The 25,982-nt window shown below is 38.7% G+C and overlaps 1 protein-coding gene across 2 annotated transcripts in view; it reads left to right on the top strand.

Moving 5' to 3' along the window:
* The window catches only part of EPB41L3 (erythrocyte membrane protein band 4.1 like 3), a 138,768-nt gene that overhangs the window by 96,735 nt on the left and 16,051 nt on the right, over positions 1–25,982 (top strand). Inside the window, exons 6-14 of one of the 2 annotated variants that reach the window (XM_063076786.1) lie at positions 474–549; positions 3,291–3,509; positions 3,902–3,989; positions 8,756–8,908; positions 11,639–11,736; positions 12,420–12,595; positions 16,080–16,300; positions 19,647–20,207; positions 25,082–25,135. In XM_063076786.1, coding sequence (XP_062932856.1) covers positions 474–549; positions 3,291–3,509; positions 3,902–3,989; positions 8,756–8,908; positions 11,639–11,736; positions 12,420–12,595; positions 16,080–16,300; positions 19,647–20,207; positions 25,082–25,135 — 1,646 coding nt within the window. The remainder of the gene's footprint in view (positions 1–473; positions 550–3,290; positions 3,510–3,901; positions 3,990–8,755; positions 8,909–11,638; positions 11,737–12,419; positions 12,596–16,079; positions 16,301–19,646; positions 20,208–25,081; positions 25,136–25,982) is intronic. The other variant, XM_063076787.1, reaches the window with a different exon arrangement.

Below are 25,982 nucleotides of genomic sequence, written 5' to 3'. Positions count from 1 at the left end.
GACATTTATTATTATGGGATTTGACCTGCAATAACAAAGCAGGAAGAACAAAGAAAATGGGAATTATGTCTGTAGTGTCGGTACTTGAGTTATCTAGAAATTCATAGCAATAAATCCAGTCAGTTCCAAACTTCTGATTAAGGATTGTCCATATCATTCACTTTTTTTTCCTTATTCCAAAGGCTTACCTTTGATCCTGAGAAAGGCAGGAAGTTTGGCTAATTTCCTTTCTAGTTAGAAGTGCCAGTAAAGGATTTGATTGGGGAGAAGATTAGAAACTAGATGAGGTTTCAGTCTTATCTATGGATTTCATTTAACGGAGATTTTCCTCTTTTCTATTAATGATCAAAAGTTGCCTGCGTGTTAATGCTTGGATTTAAGGCAGTTCTGGCTATCAGTTAAATAAGGAGATTTATAACTGTATAAGGAGATTTTTCTGAGGTTTTATTCTAATGTTTTTCCCGTCCCTGCAGGTGGTGCTTGGCACTTTTCATTCAATGTGAAATTTTACCCACCAGACCCTGCCCAGCTATCTGAAGACATCACCAGGTATTTGAAAGCTGGCTATGAGAAAGGCAGGCATATTGGGAGAGTCGTGCTTCTCTTAAATGCTTACATCTGGGGACCTTACAATCATCCACGCTCACTGGCAAACAAGAGGCAACTGAATGAGAGCTAACATCTGATGAGAAGATTTGCCAAACCCTCTCTGTTCACAGTTGAATCTTTGGTGCTAGGCTGATACTTCCTTCTGCCTGACCCTGGTGGGAAAACATGCACAACTGAGATAGTGTCATCCACCCACCACAGACAAATTGGCTAGGATTTAGCCTTACATCATGTAGCAATTCCAAGTGCTCCTGCTTTAAAAATTGGTTTAAAAATGTCTTTGGATGCTTATGCTTTTTATATAACCAACCTGAACTTGATAGCTGTTTAAAAAGTTGAACACATACATAGATAGACATAAACACAAATAGATTTAAAAATTTATTTTGTATGCCCTGTATATACAAGAAAAATAATTAATTTGTTTTCTGGAAAGAAGATGTTAAGAAAGGAATCTAACATAAAAGTATTCCAGCTTGGTGACTAAGCTTTGAGTGTGAAAAGGAATCCCTTTGTAAAGCAGTACTGCGTATTGTAGTCTGTCTGGGCTGCTGTAACAAAATACCATAAACTGGGTGGTTTGTCAATGAAAATTTATTTCTCACAGTTCTGGAGGCTGGAAGTTTGAGATCCAGGTGCCAGCATGGTCGGGATCTGGTGAGGGTCTGCTCCCGGGTTGCAGACGGCTGCCTTCTTGCTGTGTCCTCACGTAGTGGAAGGGGCGAGGGGATCTCTTGGCCTCTTCTGAGGGCACTAATCCCATTCAAGAAGGCTCCACCCGCAAGGCCTAATCACCTCCCAAAGCCTCCTTCTCCCATCACCTTGGGGATAGGATTGCCACGTATGAATTGGGGAGGGGACACAGACCTTCAGTCTACTGTTCTTGGTTTGCCATGTGTCCTTCTAGGCTTCTCTGCATTTCACTTGGGAACTCCTGACTCTCTTGCACTCTTTGGTAGTAAGTTTATGACTAGTCAAAGCAATTGTGTCCAGTGTATGCAGAATTTTCAGTATAAGCCTCACATCCTCCTTGGAGGGCTTTTCGGAAAAGGGAAATTACTCAAAACAGCTTCAGTCACTTGCTATGATTAAAAATAATTTCACCTGACACATTAGGAGAATGGTAAAAATTAGTTCCAGAGGGTTTCTTTCATATTTGTGTTAAAACAGGAAATTTATCATTTCTTATTTAAAAATACTGTTTAGTCAATACTTAAGAACTATTTAATTATGGTAACTTGTGGTTATAGAGCCTATATACTGGATTTAAAAATTTAGTGTGTGGTTCCTTTCTGTCTGATTGTATAATGTTTGTAGAGCCTTTTAAATGTTTAAGAATTTTTATGTCTGGATTACATGGAGTTTACTTATATCACCAGCCTAAAATCATACTTAAAGGGAATTTTAAGACTTTATCCTAGTCCTCTGCTTCAGCAGATTAACAGTTCATTTCTTTTATGAAAGGTACAAGTGTGTTTTATTATTATACCCAAATGCTAGGCCATGATAGTTATTATTAAAACTCATCAATGTTAACACTTAACTTTGGTTCTTTTGAAGTTAGTGTTATATTTGTAAATCTTTACAGCAAAATGAGAAGGCAAGTCAGCTATTAATGGAGATATTTTTATGATATTGTGGCAAAATTATATAGAAAAGGTTTTATATTCTCCCAGTTTCAAATGTGTACTACTAATAATAGGATTCTCAGATGTTAGGGTGGTGCAGTCATCCCTTGTTATCCACGGGGGATTGATCCCATTAAAATCCAAGGATGCTGAAGCCCCTCACATAAAATGGCACAGTATTTGCACATAACCTACGCACATCCTCCTGTGTACTTTAAACATCTCTGAATTACTCTTAATACCTAATATAGTATAAATACTATGTCAATAGTTGTTATACTCTATTGTTTAGGGAAAAATGACAAGAAAAAAGAAGTCTGTCCACATTCAGTACAGACGCGATTTTTTCTTTTTCAAATCAGTGGTTGGTTGAATCCATGGATGCGGAAACACGGATACAGAGGGTAGACTGTAATTCTTAAAAGTTACTCTTCATATCAGTTAGATTCTAGGAAACTATCTAAATTTTTAAAAAAGAACTTAAAGCAGGAGATATTATTTGTAATTGTAAAGTGACTCTTTCCTCAGGAATGCAGGAAGCTGAGTTTATGGAGGGGTAGCTGTTGAGTTACCTGAAATTTCTTTTGGTCCTATGGCAAGAACTGTCATCTAGATATCAAAACGAGACTTCCTTAAGGCTAGTTGGGACCTCACAATTATATTTAAGATCAATGTTTTTATATTATTATTCCTCCAACCAAGGATTTCAGGGAGTGGGTTGAGGACTATTCATTTGACTTTAAAAGTTATTTTGAAAGAAGAATGTCTTTAGATTTCTTTTACTCTGCTTTACTAATAAAACCCTGTTTTATTATGAACATTGACTTGCTTCTAGATAACCATAACTATTATATCTTGTAGCCATGTATTTTCTCTTTATGTCTAGATCAAACATTAGATGAAATAAATATCAAAATATATAGATGCTAGGAAACTTGTCCTAGAGGGGTTATTGGACAGGGAGAAATTGTTTGCTCATATTTTATCCTGAGTGCTCTCCTTTTTGTATACCCTAATGCTGGCTTTTCCTTTTGTCCTTCTGGCTCCTGGAAGGTACTACCTCTGCTTGCAACTGCGAGATGACGTCGTGTCCGGGAGGCTGCCCTGTTCCTTTGTGACCCTGGCCCTGCTGGGCTCCTATACTGTCCAGTCAGAGCTTGGAGACTATGACCCAGATGAATGTGGGAGCGATTACATCAGTGAATTCCGCTTTGCACCAAACCACACAAAAGAGCTGGAAGATAAAGTGATCGAACTGCACAAGAGCCACAGGTTAGTGGCAGAAACCCTGAGCACCTTCACTTAAGTGGTGCCTTGATGGGTGAGCACCACTTGTACAAACCCTCTTGGGACTTTGGCAGAGAGAGAGTCCATACAAGGTGAAGTTCTGGGAAAGGTCAGCTGTCACTCAGAACATCCAAGCATTCATTTGGAATATTTCTCTTCAAAGCCATCTTTATTGTTTTTCTTTTTGCATGTATCTGCTTGTGCCTTGATACGGGTTTTCTTATAAGAGACAGGGAGCTATGGGAGAAATTTTACAGCCAGGTAAAAGAAAAAGCAGCAAACTGATATGAAGAAGGAAAGGCAGATAACTGCTTTTTAATTATTCTAACAGATAAGAAAGAAAAGCAGCCTTGTAACACATTGTTTTTCCTTATCAGAGGAATGACGCCAGCAGAAGCAGAGATGCATTTCTTGGAAAATGCCAAAAAACTATCCATGTACGGGGTAGATTTACATCATGCCAAGGTATGCATTTTTTAAACCCCAAACTTTCTACTTAGTTTTATTTAATTCAATGTTGTAATTGCTGTAAGATGGTGATTTTTTTACTTTAATGTAAACGAAAACTTTGGGGATTTAAATCTGTGTCTGTCTTTTAAGCTCTACTCTGTGATAAAACAAATTTAGCTGTCTCATATTTACTGAGGGGTTTGCTCTTCGTAGCTTGAACTTCCATTACTCCTGGGCTCAGCCTACTGAAAGCCTGCAGTAGGCAAAGCCTCTGATTGCCTGCTGGTGCATTAGAAACTTATCTTTTCCCACTAGGCTCGTAGCTTACCCACCTTCCCTGCCATAATAGAACCTCCTGCTCTGTGGTGACACATGCCCTTTGCTCCCATCAGACCCTGTCTTTGCCTTTTCCCTGAATTTGCCCATCTATGACTGTCCTGCTCTTTCCTGTCTTTCTGTTAAACTTGGACTATTGTCCAAGACCCGAGTGTCACATCTATTGTGTTTCAGGTACTGTTTATGTTCCTGTTCTGAACCTCCACTAGGCACTCAGTAAATTCATGTTAAATTTAAAGAACTCTATCTCTAAAGTTTAGGTACCCTGACAAATAAACAGTACTTTGAAATAAAATTATTTTAAAGTTCAATTAAAATTAAGCACCCTGGCTAAGGATTGCCTTGTTGACTGGTGGTTGGTGCAAGATTAGAGAAGTATCTTGAGTAGAGTCTTGGAAAGAAAAAAGTTGGACTTAGACTGCAGGAGGGTTGCAGTCATGAGGATACATAGAGCAGCTTTGACTTTATGTCATGCTTTTTCATAATTTCTGTATTTTTCAGCAGTGAGAGAATGAGCATGTAGACTAGTCTTACCATCTAAACAGCCATGAATAAAAGCCCTATGGAAATACAGGGAAGCTTTCTGAAAACTTTTATCAACAAAATGTATGAAATTTGTTAGGCTCCTAAAAGTGGATTTCAGTACTTCAGCAGTGTTTAAAAAGTTATCATTTAAGTTCAGAGGTAGTTCCTTTGGATTGGGTCTTGCAAGATAATGTTCCTCCTGTATAGGCATGTGTATTTGACTTTTGATAGAGTTAGTCACCAATTTCATGGTCTGGGACTCATAAGAACGTGCAGTTGCAGGCTTTCAGGCAAACAGGTATCTTACACAAGTCAGGTGTGGGGAATAGAAATGAGAATTTCAGCTGGCTCTGTTCAAGCCAACATCTCAACAACCCTGAGGATCCATGGGAGGGAGACCTGTGGTCTGTAGATTCTGTTGATGCTGGAGGTTGGGCTGCTCTTTGGTTGGCACTTGGGGAGCAGACTAATCCACAGTATGTTTGGACAGGAAAATGGTGGCCACCGAACACACATGGGTTTGATTGGTTTTGTCTGCGTGTTGCTGTGCACATCACACAAGAGGAGCACTTCCTAGGCCTGAGCATGAGTAAGAGCTCTGGGACTTGGCTGTGGCTTATCCTGGAGATGTGCTGGCACATGGGATGCCAAGCTCTTTGACATTTGTGTGTGATTACAACAGCAGGTGTAGCACTGCTTACCTGCCAGTAAATTATTACACTTCATTTATTTTACACTCACATAACAAAGATGTTTCCTATTTTATATCAGGTATAAGGCAGGGTGAGGATTTCAAAATAAAAATAAGGATAGACACTAAATTTTTTTTCTTTCAGAGTTTTTCCCTAGGTGGCTAAAAGGTAGGAAAACAGACTGAAGGAAATGAAGGTAGCTTGAGAATTTGAGTGAATCTAAAGCTATTTTTGAGTTACATCATCATGCACTTTGATTCACTTATTGTCCAGTAAAAATAAATAAATAAGAGATTAGGGGGTATACTTAGGCAAGTGCAACTCAAGATGGATCAGTAAAAATAAAATCACTTAGCATTGCTATAGCTACTGAATTAAAATAGATGGCTGCTTTTTCATTCAATAATATGATTTGAAATTATGCCGATTAAAAAGAAAGAGAATCAAAGAAGTGCAAGTGCAGCCTGTTATAGGATTTTATCTGAATATTAAGTACAACAAATAATTCAGTCATAGGCTCCAATTTCTCATGCAGCCACACACCATCATTTCAAGAAGGAAATTTAATGAATTGAATTAGAGCTAATTTCCGGTTATAAGTGGGATGCTTCTCTTCTATTGATGCTATGAAAGGCCCTGAGCTTTATGATCCACTTAAAAATTCTGAATTGTGATCTTGTATTGTGGCTCTGTATAAAGATTAAAATCAATATTACATGAAGGACCCATGTTTTAGAAAACCTAAATGTGTTTTGGAAAACTTTTTAAATGCTTTGTTTGTCCTTAGGAAGTCTGTCTCTGCTTGGTTGTCCTTAATTTCAGTCTTCATAGGATTTCTCAGTCATTTATTTCATGTAATATTCTGAAATGTAGAAAAAAATCCCTATGGGATGTTCCATGGACCAAGTGATACTGTGGATGACAAAGTTTGAACAGGGATTTTAAGTTAAGGGAGTAGTATTTCCCTTTATTTTCATCATGATAAACAGAGACTATCCAGGTCTACCTTCAGTGCTTCCTGCTAATGGAGTGTAAACATATTTATTGATGGTGAAATGCACATGTCCCCAAGAAAGACTGTTGTTATAGATTTTAATGCAATACATTTATCAAACTAACCTCAATACTATGGGTGGTGGCAGAAAATTTGATGTGGAAAGTATTGTTTTTGTTGCTGTGCAATTAGTGAAATGGAAACTTTTACCCTTATTCCTGCCATTTTCATTCTTGCATTCATGTTTCAGCACACATGGAATGGCTTAGTGCATGGTAGGCAGGCCCTGTGCTGGCCGTGGGGTTATAGAGATAGATAAAACAGCTTCTGCTCCCAACCAGCTTGCAGTCTCCAGGAGAAAGAAGAGGAGCAGCAGTTTATTTCATCGCCATTTGCCAAGCTGAAGCATGAGAGATCGTAGACTGACTTGGGGATACAGAGAAGTGTATGTTGGAAGGGACAAGAAGAGGAGGCATCAGAGCCTTCCTCAGGAAGGGATGCTGTTTTCCTGATTCGAAGATGCTAATGGATGATATAAAAATAGTAAATAATGAAAAAGTTTTAAAATGTCCATTCCCTCTGTCGGTTGAGAGCATATTTCCTAAACTGATGTTCTATATTTATCAAAAATAAAGTGAATCAAAGAGGAGGTGGTCACCTCTGAATGGTCATTCAAATAGAACGGCTGGGTCTGAAGGATCAATAATACCATCTACTTGTCAGCATCAGGGTAGAGCTCTTTAAATTACCCTATGAAATTAAAGCCCTTGATAAATGGTGGGAAGTTTCGTCTCTGAGCTCTCCTTAAATTTTATTATACTGTAATTTCCTGCCATTAAATATTTCTACTCATGTAATCTGGTATCTAATGGAGTGATACGTTTTCAAAGTACGATATTTCATTTTAAACCAATTATATTCTGTTTGTAAACTCAAATTTCCCAGAGATGGACCAATATATTTATTTTTGATTCTGGAAATGTCCATCTTGTACCTTGCATTGACGAGATTTGGGAAGTAAATTCCCACAATCTGGATGAGTCAGACCCTCCTGCTTAGATTCTTCCATTTTCCCATGTCCATTCTGCTGGTGCTGCAGAGTGACACCAAGCCGAGGTCAGCCCTGCTGATTATGTGACAGAAGAACTGAATGTAGCTTTCTTGTGTGACCATCCCACAACCCTTTCTGTCCGCTGCTTCCTACAATAGTGGAATAAGGGTGGACTCTGCACCTCACACACAGTCCTGCCTCCATCCTGTCCTTTTACTCCATTCAGCACCACTATAGATGTTCATTTTACTCTGATTTCAATGCAATATGGCATTTAAGGGGGACAGACTCTATGTGGTATAGCTCTTGAGCTTGATATAACATCTCTGATGACATCTGGGCATCACGCATCCCTAGGAAATTACCTAAAGAGGAAATATGCAAGAAGCAAAAGCAAGTTGCAGTTATAGTATGATCCCACTTTTGTTTTAAAAATATGTATATATTCACATATATAAACTGTATCTATATTTATGTGCGTGAGCCATATTGTTAAGTGCGATTACTACCAGGCAATGTGATGGTGTGTGCGTGGGGAGGGGGGAGTAATTCATACTTAAAAAAACTATATTTAAATTTTACTCTCACAATGATGGTGTATAAAAAAATCAAGGCTCTTTTTAAAGGAACAAAACCCAAAACACTCATAGGAAAGGACAGAGCCCCTCTTGTTAGTATATGTGTTGGTTAAAAGCACTACCTCTGGAAGCCGGCTGCCCCAACCTGTTCAACTGGGGACGGACACTCAACCTCTTCATACCTCAGTTTTCTCATCTGTAAAATGGGAATAATAATAGCAACTATTTCAGCATATCATAGTGATGAATAAAAGAGTTAATATAAAGAAAGCAGATCTGTGCCTAGCACTCATTAAGTGAGAACCGTAGCTATTATTATTACTGTTTTTAACACACTTTCATCTGCTCGGCATTCTCTGTATGCAGTATTTATGTCAAAAGTCCGAGATACCTAGGTGAGCAGATTTTACTCTAACAAATCTCCGTAGTGATAAATATCTCTATTAAAAAGCTGTTATTTAATGGTAATATTTTAAAGATGACTGCAGTATTTTTAATATTTAAATTAGTCAATTATAGATTCAGTCATGGAGGCTTAAATGTTGTATCCAATTGTAAGTAGAAACAAGTGAAATACTGAGTTGTTTCTTGCTTCTATTTTCCAGGATTCAGAAGGAGTAGAAATTATGTTAGGAGTTTGTGCAAGTGGTCTGTTGATATATCGTGACCGACTGCGAATAAACAGATTTGCCTGGCCCAAGGTTCTAAAAATTTCATACAAAAGGAACAACTTCTACATTAAGATCCGGCCGGGAGAGGTAAAAATGCCTGCATTTGTGTGCTCATTGGGAAGAAAGGTCCCTGATAACAAACAAAAATTTAAATTACCTTCTTGTGAGTTCTGAGCATTGTGGGATGTGTGAATTATGTCTAAATGGCCAAGAGAATTCATGTAGGTTTGTGCAATAAATAGTAATAGATAAGATGTTCTTTATTATGCTGTTCCAGTTTTTCCCACAGCATATGTTAATTGAAAGCCTTTTTTAAAAAACATATTTTAATAGAAAATCAAGATTCATGGATATTTTTTGTATGTTTCAAGCTGTGGTGAATAGATCTTTTCCTTTGTGTCCTGTTGTTGCCTCCATGCTGCCTCTCCCCCCTTTTTTTCCCTGCAAATCTGATCACACTTGAAGTAAATAACGTAGAGGTTATTTACTTCAAGTTACCAGTAAGATTAGAACATGGGATGCCAGGTATGAATTACATAAATGTTCCCCTGCTCAATATATTTCCAGTTTATTTCCACTTTTATTTTTTTTTTTAATCAGAGAAGCTAGTGAAAGAATCAGGATTGTTAACAAATCCTTACTCCTTGGGCAACAGCGTCCATGACCTACTTGTATTTGTATCTCCTCAATGGTTTTTACATAATAAGTAGTAAATACTTGCTTTTACTTAAGAAATGGTTAATAAATAACTCCAATTTCTAATTGGTATGGTTAATACATCAGATGGAGTCAGTGCTCAAAGATTCTGGCTCATTTATGTCTCTGAAAATTTTCTAGTATGATATAGTTGTCTCCTATCTTCAAAGTCTACTTCTCCACTGGAGTTTCTTGGTGGAAAATGCAATTGAAAAAATCAGAATATAAAGCAAGCAATCCTGTTTAATGTAACTTTAAAATCATACTTGTCTGTGACAACTGAAATAATCTATATGCTTTTCATATACTTGAAATTGTAGTGTTTCTAAAGTATTTCCTAAAGATTGTATGTTAAACTTATAAACAATATTTATTCATTTGAATTCATTGGACATTTATTAAGTGAACATCTATTTATCGTCAGACATCATGCTGGGCATTGGAAATAGATAAATATGACCTTGTTCCTGTCCTTAAGGGATTTCCTATTTACCAGAGAAACAGACTCCTACACTTTTAATTGTAATTCCATGATACAAACGAGATGATGTTCTGTAGATGTGGAAAGAGCATCGTGTTGTGAGAGGCCAGAGGGAGAGCTGGAGAAATGAATCAGTAGACAGCAGTGAGCTGTGGAAGTTTTAAATTAGGACATGACACAACTAGGTGAATATTTTGGAATGATAGATTTCTTAATGAAACTCATCTACTTAGTAATGTGATAAGACCTAAACTAGGGCAGAGGCAGTGGGAATTGAATGAGGGGAGCAAATGTGAGAGAGAGAGAGGTTTCGAGGTAGAACCACTATGTCCTGGAGACAAGATGAAGGGATGAAGGGAGGAATTAAAAGAAGGAGGAGTCTGAGGTAATAAGTTTTCAGTTTGCGTGAGTGAAATCGGTGGAGATGATATTAGGCAGGACTAACCAGCTTCTCGCAGCAGAGAGCGAGATGACTCTGCTTTATCCCCCAGGCCGGCATGCTGTGTGGTTGTGCTAGATGCAGGATGAAGGAGTGGGTGATGGGTTGGTCAAGAGCTGTGGTACTCCTGGCTTGTCAGTTGACTGGGTCCGTCCAACAGTAGTGATTTTTACAGACACCACTGCACGTGAACATCCAGAGTTAATAAGAAATTGGGAGAGGCAGTGGCAGTGGGAGCAACTTGTGATGCCCTTCCCAATCCCCCAGTCATGCTCAGCAAACAAGAAACAGAGGTCAAGCGTGATTGTGTCTCACGTGCCATGCATATGACCCCTCACTTGGCCCTTTGCCACCTGAGTTACTTTTGATGTCGATTGCATCAATAGTCTGGCCGTTTTGTGCTCTTTGGAAAGCCGTTACTGTTTAAGATGATTGCCCTCTGGTGGCCTGATGTATTCTGTCTTCAGAAAATAAAAATTTTTTGCATATCTGCAATAATTATATTGAAATGTTATGCAGAAATCAGATGAGCTATTACACTGTGAAAAAAATCAACTGGCTGATAGAGTATTATCTGAAATTTATATGCTGTAAAATATGAGGATGTGTTCTCCCAGTCTCTGATCTTTTGTATAATGTAAGAGGGATGTTTGTATTTAATATAATTGTCCATAGTGGAACACACTAGTAAAATCAGCAGTATCTGACTTCAAGACATCAAATGCGTAGCAAAGATACATATTTCTAGGCCAGATACTAAGAAAATATGTCATTTCTAAGAATGCTGTAGACTAGATCTATAACATTTTGTTCATTTCTGTACATTCTAGTAGAAGTCATTGTGTCATTGAGAAACTTAAAATAAGGCTTAAAAATGAGATCAGGACAAATTGATCTTTGGAGGGAATCCAAACATCCTCTTTTTTGTGTTTAGTTTTCATAAGATCCATACTTGTGCAGAAAACATTTACTGTGTACATCTCATGGTTATCTATACCTGCAGCATTTTAAAGGGATAGGTATAAGTTGTTTTTAAATGAGTGAGTGTGTATAGCATGAGTTCTGCATATAGCAAGCGATTTAGTGAGTAAAGAAGAAAACGTGTGGGTGGCATTATGATCTTATAAGTTATTTGCAGAGCTTCTGTTGTTTGTACTTCCAAACTTGACTCTACACTTCAATATGTCTTTTTAAAATTTAGTTTGAACAGTTTGAAAGCACCATTGGGTTTAAGCTGCCAAATCATCGAGCTGCCAAGCGTTTGTGGAAAGTATGTGTTGAGCACCATACGTTTTTCAGGTAGGCAGAGGTCATTTCATGTTTTTGTCCTAAGGAAGAATTGGAATGATTCTAATCACTTACACTGAAAAGGGTTGTTGGGAAGAAGAATATGGGAGCATGTTCTTTCCATTCCTGCAGGTTCACTGTCACCAGATTTCTTGATAAGAAATTCTAAAAGAAGTTCTGACTAAAGTTGAAGGATTTTTCTTAATTTGTCTTGTTCTTATCTGCCCTACCCCTTTTATTATCTTTAGTGCCTTCTTGTTATTCTTATAGGTGCCTCAAGTATCCAATCCATTTCTTACCATTTCCATAATTTCTTGATACCCTGGACTCTTTACCCACATATAATACTAGGCCCATCAGATATGTGCCTACAAAATAAATTATCACTCTTCTCCTAACATCACCTATTTAATTGCTCTTTGTACTTATAGAACCATAAACTCTCCACTTGCCTGAGCTGTTAAAGTTCATCTGGTCCAGTCCAACCCCCGTCTTGCTTATATCCTCTGTACAACATCCCTGGTTGATATATACTATGTGAATTGATATTTTTCTTATAAAATCAGATTCAATTTACTGCAAGTTGTGTTAAACCTTTAACACAAAAAGCATATTACCTCTCATAAGAGTAAAAGTGTAAAACGCATTCTTAATGTTTGACTGGTCTTTCTGGTGTTTTTCTTTAACATTTGTAGACTGCTGTTACCAGAAGCACCTCCAAAGAAATTCCTAACCTTGGGTTCCAAGTTTCGTTATAGCGGCAGAACGCAAGCCCAAACAAGGAGAGCCAGCGCACTGATAGATCGCCCCGCACCTTACTTTGAGCGCTCGTCCAGCAAACGTTACACCATGTCTCGCAGCTTGGATGGAGGTAGGCATCGCTTGCTGGCCCTTAGTGATTACCAGTAGCTACCCGAACAGGAGTATGAAACTGTCATGTGCTTTCAGTAACATCGATCCTCTTGGATATTATGAAATGAAAGGTAGTTGTTGGTCTGTGGCTGAATGGCAAATTTTTAAGGCCCTCCTCCCCCACCAAGAAAGTGCCTGTGTCAGTCTAATGTCTGTTATTGGTAGATTTATATAAGATTACATAAAAGAATGGTATGTAGGGAATGAAGAGGATAACTTTCATAAGCTGGCAACCTGGATTTGGAAAAAGATGCCGTCATTGTAAATATAGTAGTCACAGGGCCGGCCCGTGGCTCACTCGGGAGAGTGCGGTGCTGATAACACCAAGGCCACGGGTTCGGATCCTATATAGGGATGGCCGGTTGCTCACTGGCTGAGCGTGGTGCTGACAACACCAAGCCAAGGGTTAAGATCCCCTTACCGGTCATCTTAAAAAATAATAATAAATAAATAAATAAATAAATATAGTAGTCACATACTCTGTAAGTGGTTCTCTTGCCAGCAGATCTTAAATGATTAGCAGATTTGTTTTAGACCATTTCATAAAGAAAATTGTAAGTTAAATTTATCTGTTTCTAGGAAATTTTCTGAATAAAATGTGGCCTTTACCAGTTAGTTGATAATAGCTGGTAGAAAGGATGACATTCAAACCACAGAGGAATGTACTCTAAGTTAAATTCTCCTAATTAATACTAATTACTACACCAGGTGGACTGGGAGGACATGCTATGAAAGTGTTCTCTACTACGTCAGACGTGTGAGACAAATGAGTGAAACGGAGATAATCACTCAAATAACCTTTTCAGGGACTAACGTGACAGTGAGCTTCTACTAGGTGTTTGTTTTATTGAACAGTTCCGTACTGCTGTCCCTAGCAATGTGGAGGGTGCTTTCTGCTACAAGGCGTGCCGGCTGTAGTGCCGCTTCACTCAGGAACTGAAGCACAGCCGGGCCTCTGTCTCCTAGTTCATGACACCTGGAGACTAGTTGTTTATAGGAGACCTATTCTATGTAAATAAAAGTTGGAAGTTTCCAGCATACATGTACAATTTTAATAATAAGCACAAATATAAGTAAAAACAAATAAAAGTTACACGTGGCTGGGACCGTCTTTTTTGCCACTGCTCCCCAAAGAGCCTCAGTTCTGCCTTCCCCTTTCACTGCTGTCCGGTGAGTTTGACGAGCCTATATACTCCCACAGTCCCCTGGCTAAAAGTACTGTATTCTCCTAACCGGATACTTTATGAACAGTTTATGGAAGAAACCAAAGTCGTATTATTAGTGCTTTATCATGTATGTTACTAGTGAAGTGGGAACAACACTCATCTGCATAGATGAGTCCAGATTGAGGGCGAAACTCTGCTTCCCTCTGTGCAATGGTCGCAAATGGTGTCCGTTCTCCAGGAGGTCTCTGTATTTGTCATCTGCAAAATGCGAGTGAGGCCACCTTCAACAGGGTGGTTGTGAACAGTAAATAACATATGTATGTGAAATCCCTCTTGTTATAGATGTAATTATAATGATCTCAATAATTGTATTAATAATTCTTCTTTGTAATTTTTTAAAATTTATTTTTAATTGATTCATAATAATTGTACATATTAATGGGGTACAGTGTGACATTTCTACGCATATACACAGTGTATAATAGTGAAATCAGGGTAATTAGCATATTCTTCACCTCAGATGTGTATCATTTCTTGTGATGAGAACATTCAAAATCCTCTCTTCTATTTTGAAATGTATGATATATTATCATTAACAGTAGTCACCCGGAATTATTCTTACTGGCTTTTGTGAACTGGCCTAGGAAGTTAATTGCCACTCTGTATCTTCTAACAGTTTCCAGAATACCAGACTTAGAACCAACCCTTTGGAATGAAATATTGGTCAGGACTGTTTTGAGTTGAATTAAGACATTGAAATGTCCGTGTTAACATTGAAGCTTTTCTCCCTGCGCTGTCCCATTTGCTCTTCTTTCTCCTGTTAAGTATTTGTATATTCTGTACATGAGCATTTGAGGAACTTTTCTAGAACCACGCCTTTTTTTCCGGAATACCACCCACGTTGTTTAGCGATGTGCACCCAGAGGAACACATTTATTGTGAATGGTGTTTTCCTCATGGCCTTTTGTGTGACAGTGACTACTGAGAAGACAGAAGACCGTTGTGAAATCAGTGTACTAATATCATGCTGTCTCTTCCTCACTGCCCAAAAGTGATGTATGTGTTGTCTCTCACTCTTTGTGGTCCTGCCAACTTTAGCGTGTGTTCTGCTGCTGCTCATCCCATAGCTGCATGCTGGAACATAAACTGCTTTTTGCAAGGTTGCGTCTTATATACAACAGCCTAACTGGTCCATCAGGAAACTGTGTCTCATCAGAGTTACAAGATATCTTAGTGAGAATGTTTTAGTGAGGGGTCTAGCTATTGAAAGGATTTCAAAAGGTATTTCATTTCAGAATCCTTTCTTTTATTAATATTCTAAAGTTTCTAAAATATGAACGCAGATTATATTTTGTCTGCAATTAGCTACTGTGTATTCAAAAATCAACATTTATAAGTTTTAATAAATTTTATGGTATCTAAAAGCTAAAATAATGAGTGCCAAATTTTAAATTTTAACTGAATCCTTTCTTTCGCTAAGACATTTTAGCTGGGACAAAAGGCTGTATCTTATATCTTTTATGTTTGCATGCTTTGCATTTGCATGAATTTTATTCAGCAACATTTGTCTTGTTTTCCCAAAATATTAGAGATGAATGAATATAGATGCATATCATGGTAGTCTGCTTAAAATGCAGTAAAAATTAAAACATTTTCGTATTTCATTTGAATGAAATTGCCATCTTAATTTTATAATCTCTGCCAAGATGGTTAATTTTCATTATTACTTGTAGGGCTTTTGTATTGTAGGAGAGATACACTTATCAACACCAATAATAATAGTAACAAAACCAATTCAGTGTCCCTTGGCGAATGGCACTTCCAATGATATGTTCAAATTCAAGTATAGTAGAGCAATTGTCTGCTGTAAATAGTGCTGTCTGTTGTGGAATGTGCCCCTAGGTGTCCGGTGCTGGTGCCCCGCCAGTGACTCCGTGGAGTAGCAGGCTCAGCAACTGCTGGCCTCACATCCTTCTGCTCACCCCCACCCTTACACACGTCCTCCCCAGAGAGCCTGAGAACAGGTGGAAATTGTTCTGAACCTCCAAGACGTGAGCATTTAAATAATTTTAAAACACTGGTACAGGTGGTACAGAAAGATGAGTTTATTGTAGTGCTTAGCTGAAGATACCTGAAGTGTGGATTCTGTCTTTTCAAGACAAACCTGGTATTTTGTGGTGGTGTCTTTTTTTTCAGTAGTAGGACAGTTGGTGGTGTTGCTCTGTCTTCTGACTTAACTATTTCAGATTTTGTTTCTTCAATTGTATTTGCTTTTAGCATCAGTGAATGAAAACCATGAAATATACATGAAGGATTCTATGTCTGCTGCAGAGGTTGGTACTGGCCAGTACGCCACAACAAAGGGCATCTCTCAGACCAACTTGATCACCACTGTGACTCCAGAGAAAAAGGCCGAGGAAGAGCGGGACGAGGAAGAGGAGAGACGGAGAAGGGCGGAGGAAGCCACACCTGTTGCAGTGATTCGGCTGGAGGGAAAGGTATAGCTCGGGCTGCCTCGTAGAGCTGCTTCAGCTTTTAGAACACCTAGATACTTCTGAGGATGTAAACCCAGGATGTGTTAAGACTTAGGGTAATTCATATTTAGCACTAGTCACATCCATATGTCAATTTTAAAATTATTATTTCTGTTTCAGCATTTTTCCTCCGAAAGACATTTTTAACTTTTTGAACATTTGCAACTTGTATGCTATGTAAGACTTTCAAGAGCTGTCCTGTGTGTGTATCTTAAAAATACTTCTTTCTGATGGCTTATTGCACTTTTCTGTTTGGACTGATATTTCAGAACTGTCACTAAAGCTGTTTTCTTTGTTTCTGGCCCCATTCTCCTACCCAAGTATGGCCTAATTGACTAGATACACAGCAATCATGTTGCCATTCTTCTAACTACAAGTACACTGAGTGACCCTAGCCTGTGTTCCTTTATACACTGGTTCCTTTCTTAGTCTTACAATTATAGTCTAATCAGCAAAGCAGTGACTGGCCAAGTTTGAAAAAGGGATATTAAAGCAGAAGGTTGCAGTGGAGGACAAAAAGTGAACTTGGCAGCAATTTCTCCAGGTATTTTATTTATTAAATTTTGTGACATCGTTTCACCCAAAATTAAATTTCTTTTTAAACATTATTTCAAAACATTGTTTATTTCTGGTGATTTAGCGCTATAAAGCAACTTTTCAGAAAAATAATTTGCAAGTCAAAAAGCACATTGGGAGGTTTATACAAAAATAATGGAAAACAGACCGGTTCCTGGAATGTACAGAGTGAGAGGAAATCATAGAATAAAAATACTCGTATAATCTAGAGGTTATCCTAAAACATGAGTTTGGTTCACAAGTGCTGTTTTGCACGTGGGCTCTTCAAGAATAGATGTATGTGACAGAGGCTCACCACCTGGGAGTCTGTAGAAGAATGTTCCTTTTGACACGAACTTAATAGTGACATCTTAATGGGTAGGTCAACAAATAGATAATTTTTGTAGTTGTGTTAGAATATTCCAAATGACTCAATCCATCACCTTTTTCTTTCTTTCTTTCTTTTTTTTTTAAGGATAAGATTATTTGTTTGCAAAAACAAAAATAAAAACGGGGTAGGAAATGATGGGCGAGGATGTTTGGATCAGTTTTGCTGTTAAAATGAGTTTTGTTCTGAATTTTGTTTTTATACTCTTCCTGTCAGTTAAGTCAAGGAAGGTTTTAAATGGGACATGAAGAGAAGATAACACACCTGAAAAGCAAATGTGTAGTTCCAATATGTAGTTATCCCAAAACCTCCTGAAATCACCCATACCAGCCAATGATTCTCATGGATGCATAAATGTGATTAAGTGGCAAAGAAAAGCAAATGAGTTTTAGTTTGCTCCCAATAGGCCCAGGTAGTCTCACTTTGATTGTAAAACACCACCAATTGGGTTACGTAAAATAACCTACTTTGTGAGCTATCCTCACTTTGTGCCACGTATGCCATGGGAAGATAAAAAGACAAAGACAACTGCTACCCTCGAAGTCTGAGTCTCTGAGAAGCCAGTGTTTCGAGCAGAGCCCCTTCAGGAGGGCTGTAGCTGAGATCCAGTGCTTAGATAGGTGACGAATTTGTTTCTGCAGTGCAGAACTGTCTTTTAAAAACCAGTTTAATAAGCAGCATGGAAGATTAAACTTTAATTTTATTATTCTCTTTAAAAAGTGACAGACGGTACTTATTTTTAATCAAAATGAAAATGTGTTACTAAAAATAATTCTTCTAAGACTGGTCCCCCAGATTGCCTGGAGAGGAGGCAGGGATCCCAGGCTGATGATCCCCGGTGACTGGTGGCCTCTCGCTGCTGGAGGACAGTTGTCTTCCTGCAGAGGGCCGCTTGTAATTTCTACATTATTCTTACTTGAATGAGATTTGTGCAGGTTCCTGTTTAAAACAAAGTGTTTGATGTTAAATGTGAGTGTGTAGGAAAAGATATACTTGTCTCGTGGTAAAAAGAGACACTTCTAATACTAATATACCCAGGATATAATTTTATTTGTGCATTTTCTTTCTCTCTGTTGCTATATTTAGCACTTCTCTCCAAGTCAGGATTGGAAAACCACCACAAAGCAGTCTGAGTAATTTCCATGCTATCAGGTTGCTAGGTAAAACACACACACATGCACGCAAGCGCACACACGTGTGCTGTCATATAGCAGCAGAAGTGTAATTATCTTCAGGCTCCATGTGACCTTGCCTTGACCTTCCCAGGCTGTCACAGCTCCTGGCCGCTGCCCAGGTCCTGCTTGGGGCTGGCTTGCTTTCCTCCCTCCCCTATGTGTCCAGCAGCCCCTCTGCCACCTGCTCGGGAAACTGGATCTGTCACTGACACTGCCAGGCCCAGAAAGAATGAAGACTAGACTCTTTTGCCCCATGAAAGCCTGAGCTCACCAGGGAGCACTTTTGTGAGAATGCCTACTTTTATAAGGGCTCAACCAAAGTTATAAACATGCCCTTTATCTGCTGAGAGAAATCCGAAGGCTGAGAAATTGTATCTTTCTATTATTTATGGACCACAAATAATAGAAAGTAAACACAAACCGTGTTACAAGAAAACATACTCCTTTTGCTAGTTAGCTTGTTGAAACCACTTACTTGAGTTGAAGTTCCACTTATATCCTGGATAAAAGAGCCTAAATAGAAGAGTTTTTCAAAGCAACCTCAATTCTTTGTGGGGAGTCACAGTGTCTGAAATGCTAATTGTCGAATCCCCTGATTATTACTGCTTATCAGATAGGAGTGGGGCCAGAAACTTGTTGATTTGGAAACCCACCCATTTTGGATGTAATCGACTAACCAAGCAAAGGAGTAAAGCGAGGTATTTTTTTTTTAAATAACCAAAATTTGGATTGAATTTCATTTTCATTTTTAATCCAGCTCAACTATAGTAACAGATCTGTTACCTAGAGATCAGGAGAAGGTTATTGAAAGTCTTGATTTTAAGTTATCAAAGAATTATGTTTGCTCTCAAAACCCTAAAACTTTCTAGAGTTGTTGATCAAAAATGAAATTTTCTGATCGTGTGACATGTGTACATTTTGGGATTTCCCACAAATACCTTCTGTTCTGACTTTAAAAAAAAAAAAAGTCCTAACCTATATTTATGGTCTAATGGGAGAACTGTAGCCATTCGTGGCAACGTTGGCATGCAGCTTGAATACTTTAAAATTCATGAGCAACCCTGGTGCTAAAATTCTTGTTTTACAATTTTATATTGAAACCCTTAAGAAAATTAACTAATTGCAGTTTTCTTTTTGTCCTTTTGCATCTCTGTTTGCTGCTTTCTGTCTCTCTCCATCTCTTTCCCATCAGTCACCTGGGCTTGGCACTGACTCATGTTCCTTGTCACCCCTACCTGCCGATCGTGTCCCCGCATCCCCCACAGAGCTCCGTAGGAGGTGCAAGGAGAATGACCGCAAACCGCCAGGTGGCGAGCCACCCAAAGCCGAGCATGTGCCCGGAGAGCCCATCCTGGACTCTGATGGCCAGGGGAAGCCTTACCCAGGGGATCAAGATGTGGCTTTTAGCTACAGACAGCAAACTGGGAAAGGGACCACCCTGTTCTCCTTCTCCTTGCAGCTCCCTGAGTCGTTTCCCTCTCTCCTGGATGACGATGGGTACCTCTCTTTCCCCAGCCTCTCCGAGACCAGCTTCCTGCCCCGGAGCTTGCGGCATTACCTCCCGATCCGCTCACCCTCCCTCGTGCCCTGCTTCCTCTTCATCTTTTTCTTCCTGCTGTCCGCCTCCTTCTCAGTGCCATACGCCCTCACTCTCTCCTTCCCTCTGGCTCTGTGCCTCTGCTACCTGGAGCCCAAGGCAGCCTCCTTGAGCGCCTCCCTAGACAATGACCCGAGTGACAGTTCAGAGGAAGAGGTGTGTACCTCGGCATAGAACACACTTCCCTTCGTGTTCCGTGCTTCAGTCCTACAGTGTTAGCGGCTGCTGCGACAGTGCTCCTACTTTCAGAGCCTCATTACTGTCTGTGCCAGTATGTTGAGGTTTTCGTGTGGCGGGGGGAGTCCAACCTGGGCCCCAGGGTTAGGCACAACACCATGTGGACGTAGCAGTCTGATCCCAGCCCAGAATTGTTCTGCTACCCACTGAGCTCTGGGTGAAGTGAAGGACTCAGCCAGAAGTCAATTTTAAATACCCCTTAGCTGTGTGAAAGATCAGGGCTAAGTGAAAGGTTCTGTTCAGTTATTTCTTAAAGTAAATCAGGTATAAAATAAGTAGCTTTCAGCTTAAATGATATTCAGGAGAGGTGGGAGAGAACACCGCCAGAGGGGATGTAAGGTCATCATCTGGGTAGCTTTCCAAAATTGCAAATGTCTCCTCCCTGGAGATTCTGGAATGCCCCGCTGCCCCTTTTGATTGTCATGGCCTCACTGCCATTGTTAAATTGAGGTTGTGGATCAGATCTCATGATGCTTGGGTCAGAAAAAATGTCCAGAGCAATTGAAACACCTACATGACATCAGTCCTTGGTAGAGCCAGAATCAGGACCAGGAGGAACTGTGTGCAGTGCAGCAGTATTCACATGCACTCAGGAAAGGGCTTATTTGAGGTTTCTATATGTTATAAAAACTGAAATTTCGTTAGTGCTAGAATGCTGGTGCATGTATCAGATGGAAGCATAAGCCCAAAATCCCATTTCAACAGTGTGGTAAGGTCAGGGAAGTAGGGCAGGCCTCTGCAGCTGTCAGCCAGGCGTGGACATGGTAAAACAAAGTCCCTGGGCCTTCAGTCTCCATCCTTTAAGGCAGCCACTACCTTCAGTCTCCTGTCCCTCATCCCAGCAGCTGGGTGAGTTGATGTCATAGCCAGTAGTTTTTCCTCTTAATTGCTCTCCTTTCCCACCACTCCACAGCCCTATGAATAGCCCAGCAGTTTCCCTTTCTCCAAGCTTCAACCAGGGCGTAGGGAAAAAGAATAGAAGCTGCCACCAGAGGTGCCAGCTGTCATGTGCTGTCCTCCGGCTCTCCTGCTCCCACAAAGCAAGGGCTTTGTGGCAGGAGATAAGCCAAATACTCATAGCATTTAAAAATAAAATTACAAAGTCAAAGCGACACTAAAATAGGAAAGAAAGTCTATTCAGTTCTATGCTCAGCTTGAAAGTCAAAATTTGAGCCGCACCTGTGATTATATAGAATTGTGAGCATGTGTAGGTATCTATATTTAGTGGTATTTTGACCATTTCTTTGCAGCAAAAGAAAAAAATGTGAGTGGTTTCACAGGTGTTTTAAAAAGAGTCCAGGCTTTTCCATTTGATACTGCTTAAGAGACCTTTTCAAGGTTTTGGGGTAGTTCATGCGATTAGCTCCAACTGATACACACGGGTGTAACTATTTTTATACATAGAAAATATTTTGAGAACTACTTTAAATCCTATGCTTTAATATCACTATTTCTCACAGTGGCAATATTGTCAAATAGGGTAGGTCTAGAACATACTACAGTTCAGAACACAATATTATCTACAAAGACTGTTTATCATATTAGCTGATGTCCAACCTGGGTATAATATTTTTCCTCTGGCAGTGGAGTTAGTCATCAAGCTAACATAAAGCAAAAAAGATTGTTGTTTTATGCATTTCTAAATTCCAAATAACTGTTTGGACTTTTATATAGCAAACCACACAGATCTTGTGCCTAATCCAGGGTGTACATCTTGTTGTAATCAGTGCATGAGAATTAATGTTCAACTTGGGCATGTCTGCATTACATGGGCAAAACAAATCACAGCAGTTAATTGTTGCAAGCTAGTGAGTGCATGACTGGAGCTTCCCAGTCACAACTGTCCTTGTTATTTGAAACCTCTGAAACCATGAATTAGCTCTGACCACCACAGGCTTCTCTATCCTCTCCCCAGCCTTGCTTAGCCTATTACAGCCCTCATGCCATAGACTGTGTATTTGGCCATCTGTTCAATGTTGTCTCTTAACCCCAAGTGTTAAGAGCTGTGCATTCTAGTTCAGGCTGAGCTAGAGACTCATATTTAGGTCATTCAGTTTTTTTAAAAACTGCAATTTGCTTACATGGCCTGTTTTATCCTCTGGGCCTCAAGCACTTTGGCAGCTAAACTGGGTGACTTCTTAACATACAATTTGGCTCTGTCACATTCGTTTTGCAAAATCACTGCTGACTATAATTCTTATTAAATATTTTATCATCACTGCTTACTTTTTTTATTTGTTATAGTGGCTTAATTAGTTCCATCCTTTCTCAAGAGGGAAACCCAGTACAGAAAGAAAGGCTTAATCATTTCAAGCCATACAGCTGTTGGCCAATCTTTTTTTTCTTTTGTACTTTCAGAATGGTCAAATAAGAAGGGGTGGAATATCACATCATCTATTAAGAAACATAAGATACATTTAGCTCATCATACTATCCAATGTAATTATGTGTGAATTTCTGGATAATACAGAGAAAAAAGATGGATTAAAATCTGCAGGAAAAATTAATTAGTCAACTGATTTATAACATTTTAAATTATGTAAATATAGTATTATATGATAATTCATGATAAGCTATACATTTGCAGTTTTGTGTAGTCATAATATGTTATATAAATAATAGTTGCTATAAATGCTGCTTTATTCAGCCTTTATTACTTCCTTTATTGATTATTGATCAGGTACTATGTTTGTTCATCAGCTGACTAGGTGCTAGGTAGGAATTTGAGGGAGTTAAGATAGAGCCTAAGCTGTTTGGTCATGTATGGTTAGGAAAAACAGTAGCAATAATTATGTAATATTATATTAATATTAATGTATTATAATTATAATAGGCATTTTTAATTCTGTGTCTGCATTACATAAAGTATTTAGTATCGATTATTTGATATAGTAATATCAATGGGCTGTTATTTTCCCCATTTTACAAGAAGGAAACTGGGATTAAAGTATGACACACACCCAGTGTGTCACAGGTTTGAGCAGCAAAACTTTGAGCTCATATCATTCTGACAGCAGATTCCTTTCTCTTAACTACGACTGTCCTCTAATGATAAAATGCGTAGATAGTTACTGACATAAATTTTAAAACCATAAGGGAAATAATCTGTGTAGGAGGAGAAATATTTTCAAGAACTTGAGAAGTGTTTGACTCAACTAATTAGGACACTAAGCAGAAGTCATTCTTATTTGTTCTCGAAAGCCTGAGATCGTTGAGTTGTTCCATACACTTGAACGAATAACCTGTCTCTCTCTTACTAATTCAGACTGGCCATTCCCTAGGCTGTCAGTTGGTGGAGCCATATGAGGGTACTTCAAAAAGTTCGTTGAAAAATAGAATTAAAGATAATATGAATCGTTCCATGAACATTTTGAAGTATCCTTGTACTAACACCATAGCCATGATCACCCTTATAAGAAAATTAAAACTCCCCTCTCCCCCAGTTGTTAACCTAAGTGGTCAGGTTATGAAAATGGTCAGCCTTCTTTCTCTACCACCCTATTGAAAAATATTTTTTGCTTAGGCTTAGTAGGTTGTCAGAATGCCATCCTCAGGTGCACATGACAAGCATGCATTTCAACTCCTTTGCTTTTAGGAATATATAAAATGAAAGTTTGGGATAGTGCCACAAAATTATTCTAGCTAGAACAATACTGTCCTGGTTGTCCCTTCTTGACACCCCTTGTTCTTTGAAGTTCTTTGAAGTAAGAGATTATTTTAAAAGGCAGATTCATAACCGTAGAGCCCCCAGTTCTGATTTCATGTTTTCAGAAATATTAATTGCATATCTTTGGTCAAGGGAATTTTTTTAATGATTAGTTGATGTTTGTAGAGGGAAAGTCAGTTTATATTATGTTCGGGCCTTTAGATGTCTATGGCTCTACTCCACTAAGATAAAATAGTTTGCTTTAAATCATAAAACCATATGAAAGATATTAAAACCAATCCTGAAATTACTATCCTAATTCTCCCCTGAAAACCTAGGCTCTGTCAAATGCTGTGCTTTGTTTTATGTGTTTCCAAGTAGATGTCTCTCTCTCTGTTTTTTTAATTATTATTATTATTTTGCTTCATTTGAATGATACTTTTGGAACGAGATGTTTAAATACATACTTTGATTTGATAAACCTCTCTGGATTGGAGGGTGGGGCAAAATAAACACAACAGATAGTCTTAAAAATATCTAGTTAACAGTGCTACTTGAACATCGAGTTACATTTTTCATATATATAATATATGCCCCTGAGTTGCTGGCATGTGCTTTTTATAATTAAGAGGTATTGCAGACAGCCTGATGGTCATAAATGGGTGTAAATTATCAAAATGGTATAAATGAGGGGCTGAAAGTCCAATGACTGTTAACAGAAGCTTTTTATATAAATTGACATTTTCATGTACCTTTCCAATGTGATATATGACTGGAATAAAAAATATGTAAACATCAATTTACATTAAACTTTTTTAGGAGAGCTTTTGGGGGTTTTAGTTAAAAAGAGTAGGAGGAGAATGACAAATTGGTTTTGCTGAGACATAAAACCACACGGGTCAGTTTGGCTCAGCGGTCCCTGTGGCTCCTGCTGCGGGTCCTCCTCTAAGGCGCTCTACTGATGACACCTGGATCTGGCCCTTACTTTTTGCTTTTGCTCCATCATGCACTTTTGTGGGAGGTAGTACGGTGCAGATCACAGAGAGAGGAAATGAGCTGTGACCTGTGCCGTACCCTATCTGACCAGATGGGTTTATTTTCTTTCCCTGCCTTCCTCCTGGAACCTGATCCATTCTGTGGTCCACAGACTGACAGTGAGCGGACAGACACTGCGGCCGATGGGGAAACCACCGCCACTGAGGTTGGTGTCAGAGCTGAGGGTGGCTGGTAGTTGCCTAACGAAAATGCCTTGTTGGGGGCTCTGCATGTGCGAACTCTGCATATTAGCTTTTGGAGTGGAGATCAATTCTAACAGGGGAGTTAAACAAATATTTTATTGCCTAGGTCAGTGGTTCCCAAACTCTATGTCAGAATCACCTGGAAGGTCCCAGGCTCATGTTTCTCATTGGGAAGGGCTGGGGTAGGACTTGAGAATTTGTATTTCTAACACGTTCCCAGGTGCTGTTGACTCTGTTAATCTTAGGATCACCTTTTGAGAAACACCTGCCTAAACTGATCATACTTTTTGCAAAAAAATATTATCATATCCCAAATAAGAAGCTATTTATGTATGCTAGCCATGTGGGGAGAAGGGTCACAATCAATTTAATTAGCTTATTAGCTGGTGACAGATATATTTTAAAATTTCAAATGGTGAAACAATTCTTAAGATAATACTTATCTTTGTAGCCTTCAGCTACAGTTTAGGTCACTTATAAGAAATGAACTCTCTAAGGAAAAGAAAATTAGCAAATTTCTGTTAGTACATTATTGAAAAGAATGTAATCACTTTGAACAGTGGTAGAAAAGATACGGTGCTGTTATTTCTCTCTTATTCTTTAGGATACATTAAATATATGTGTTTATGTGTGTGTGTGGCTTCTATTGTTCTTCAAATCTTCTCTACCAGAGATTTCTGTAAAAAAAAGTTTCTGTAAAAAATGATATTTATGTATAGTAATGGAAGTCAAGATGTTTATTTCCCAGAGTGATAGCAGAATTTTGTTTTTACTTTGTGATAATGTTTACTTTAGATCGTATGTTATTTT

Source organism: Cynocephalus volans, chromosome 13, assembly GCF_027409185.1.
Source record: "Cynocephalus volans isolate mCynVol1 chromosome 13, mCynVol1.pri, whole genome shotgun sequence".
NCBI lineage: Eukaryota > Metazoa > Chordata > Mammalia > Dermoptera > Cynocephalidae > Cynocephalus > Cynocephalus volans.
The sequence above is the reverse complement of the archived record's forward strand: the minus strand, read 5'-3'. Positions and strand labels throughout refer to the sequence as shown.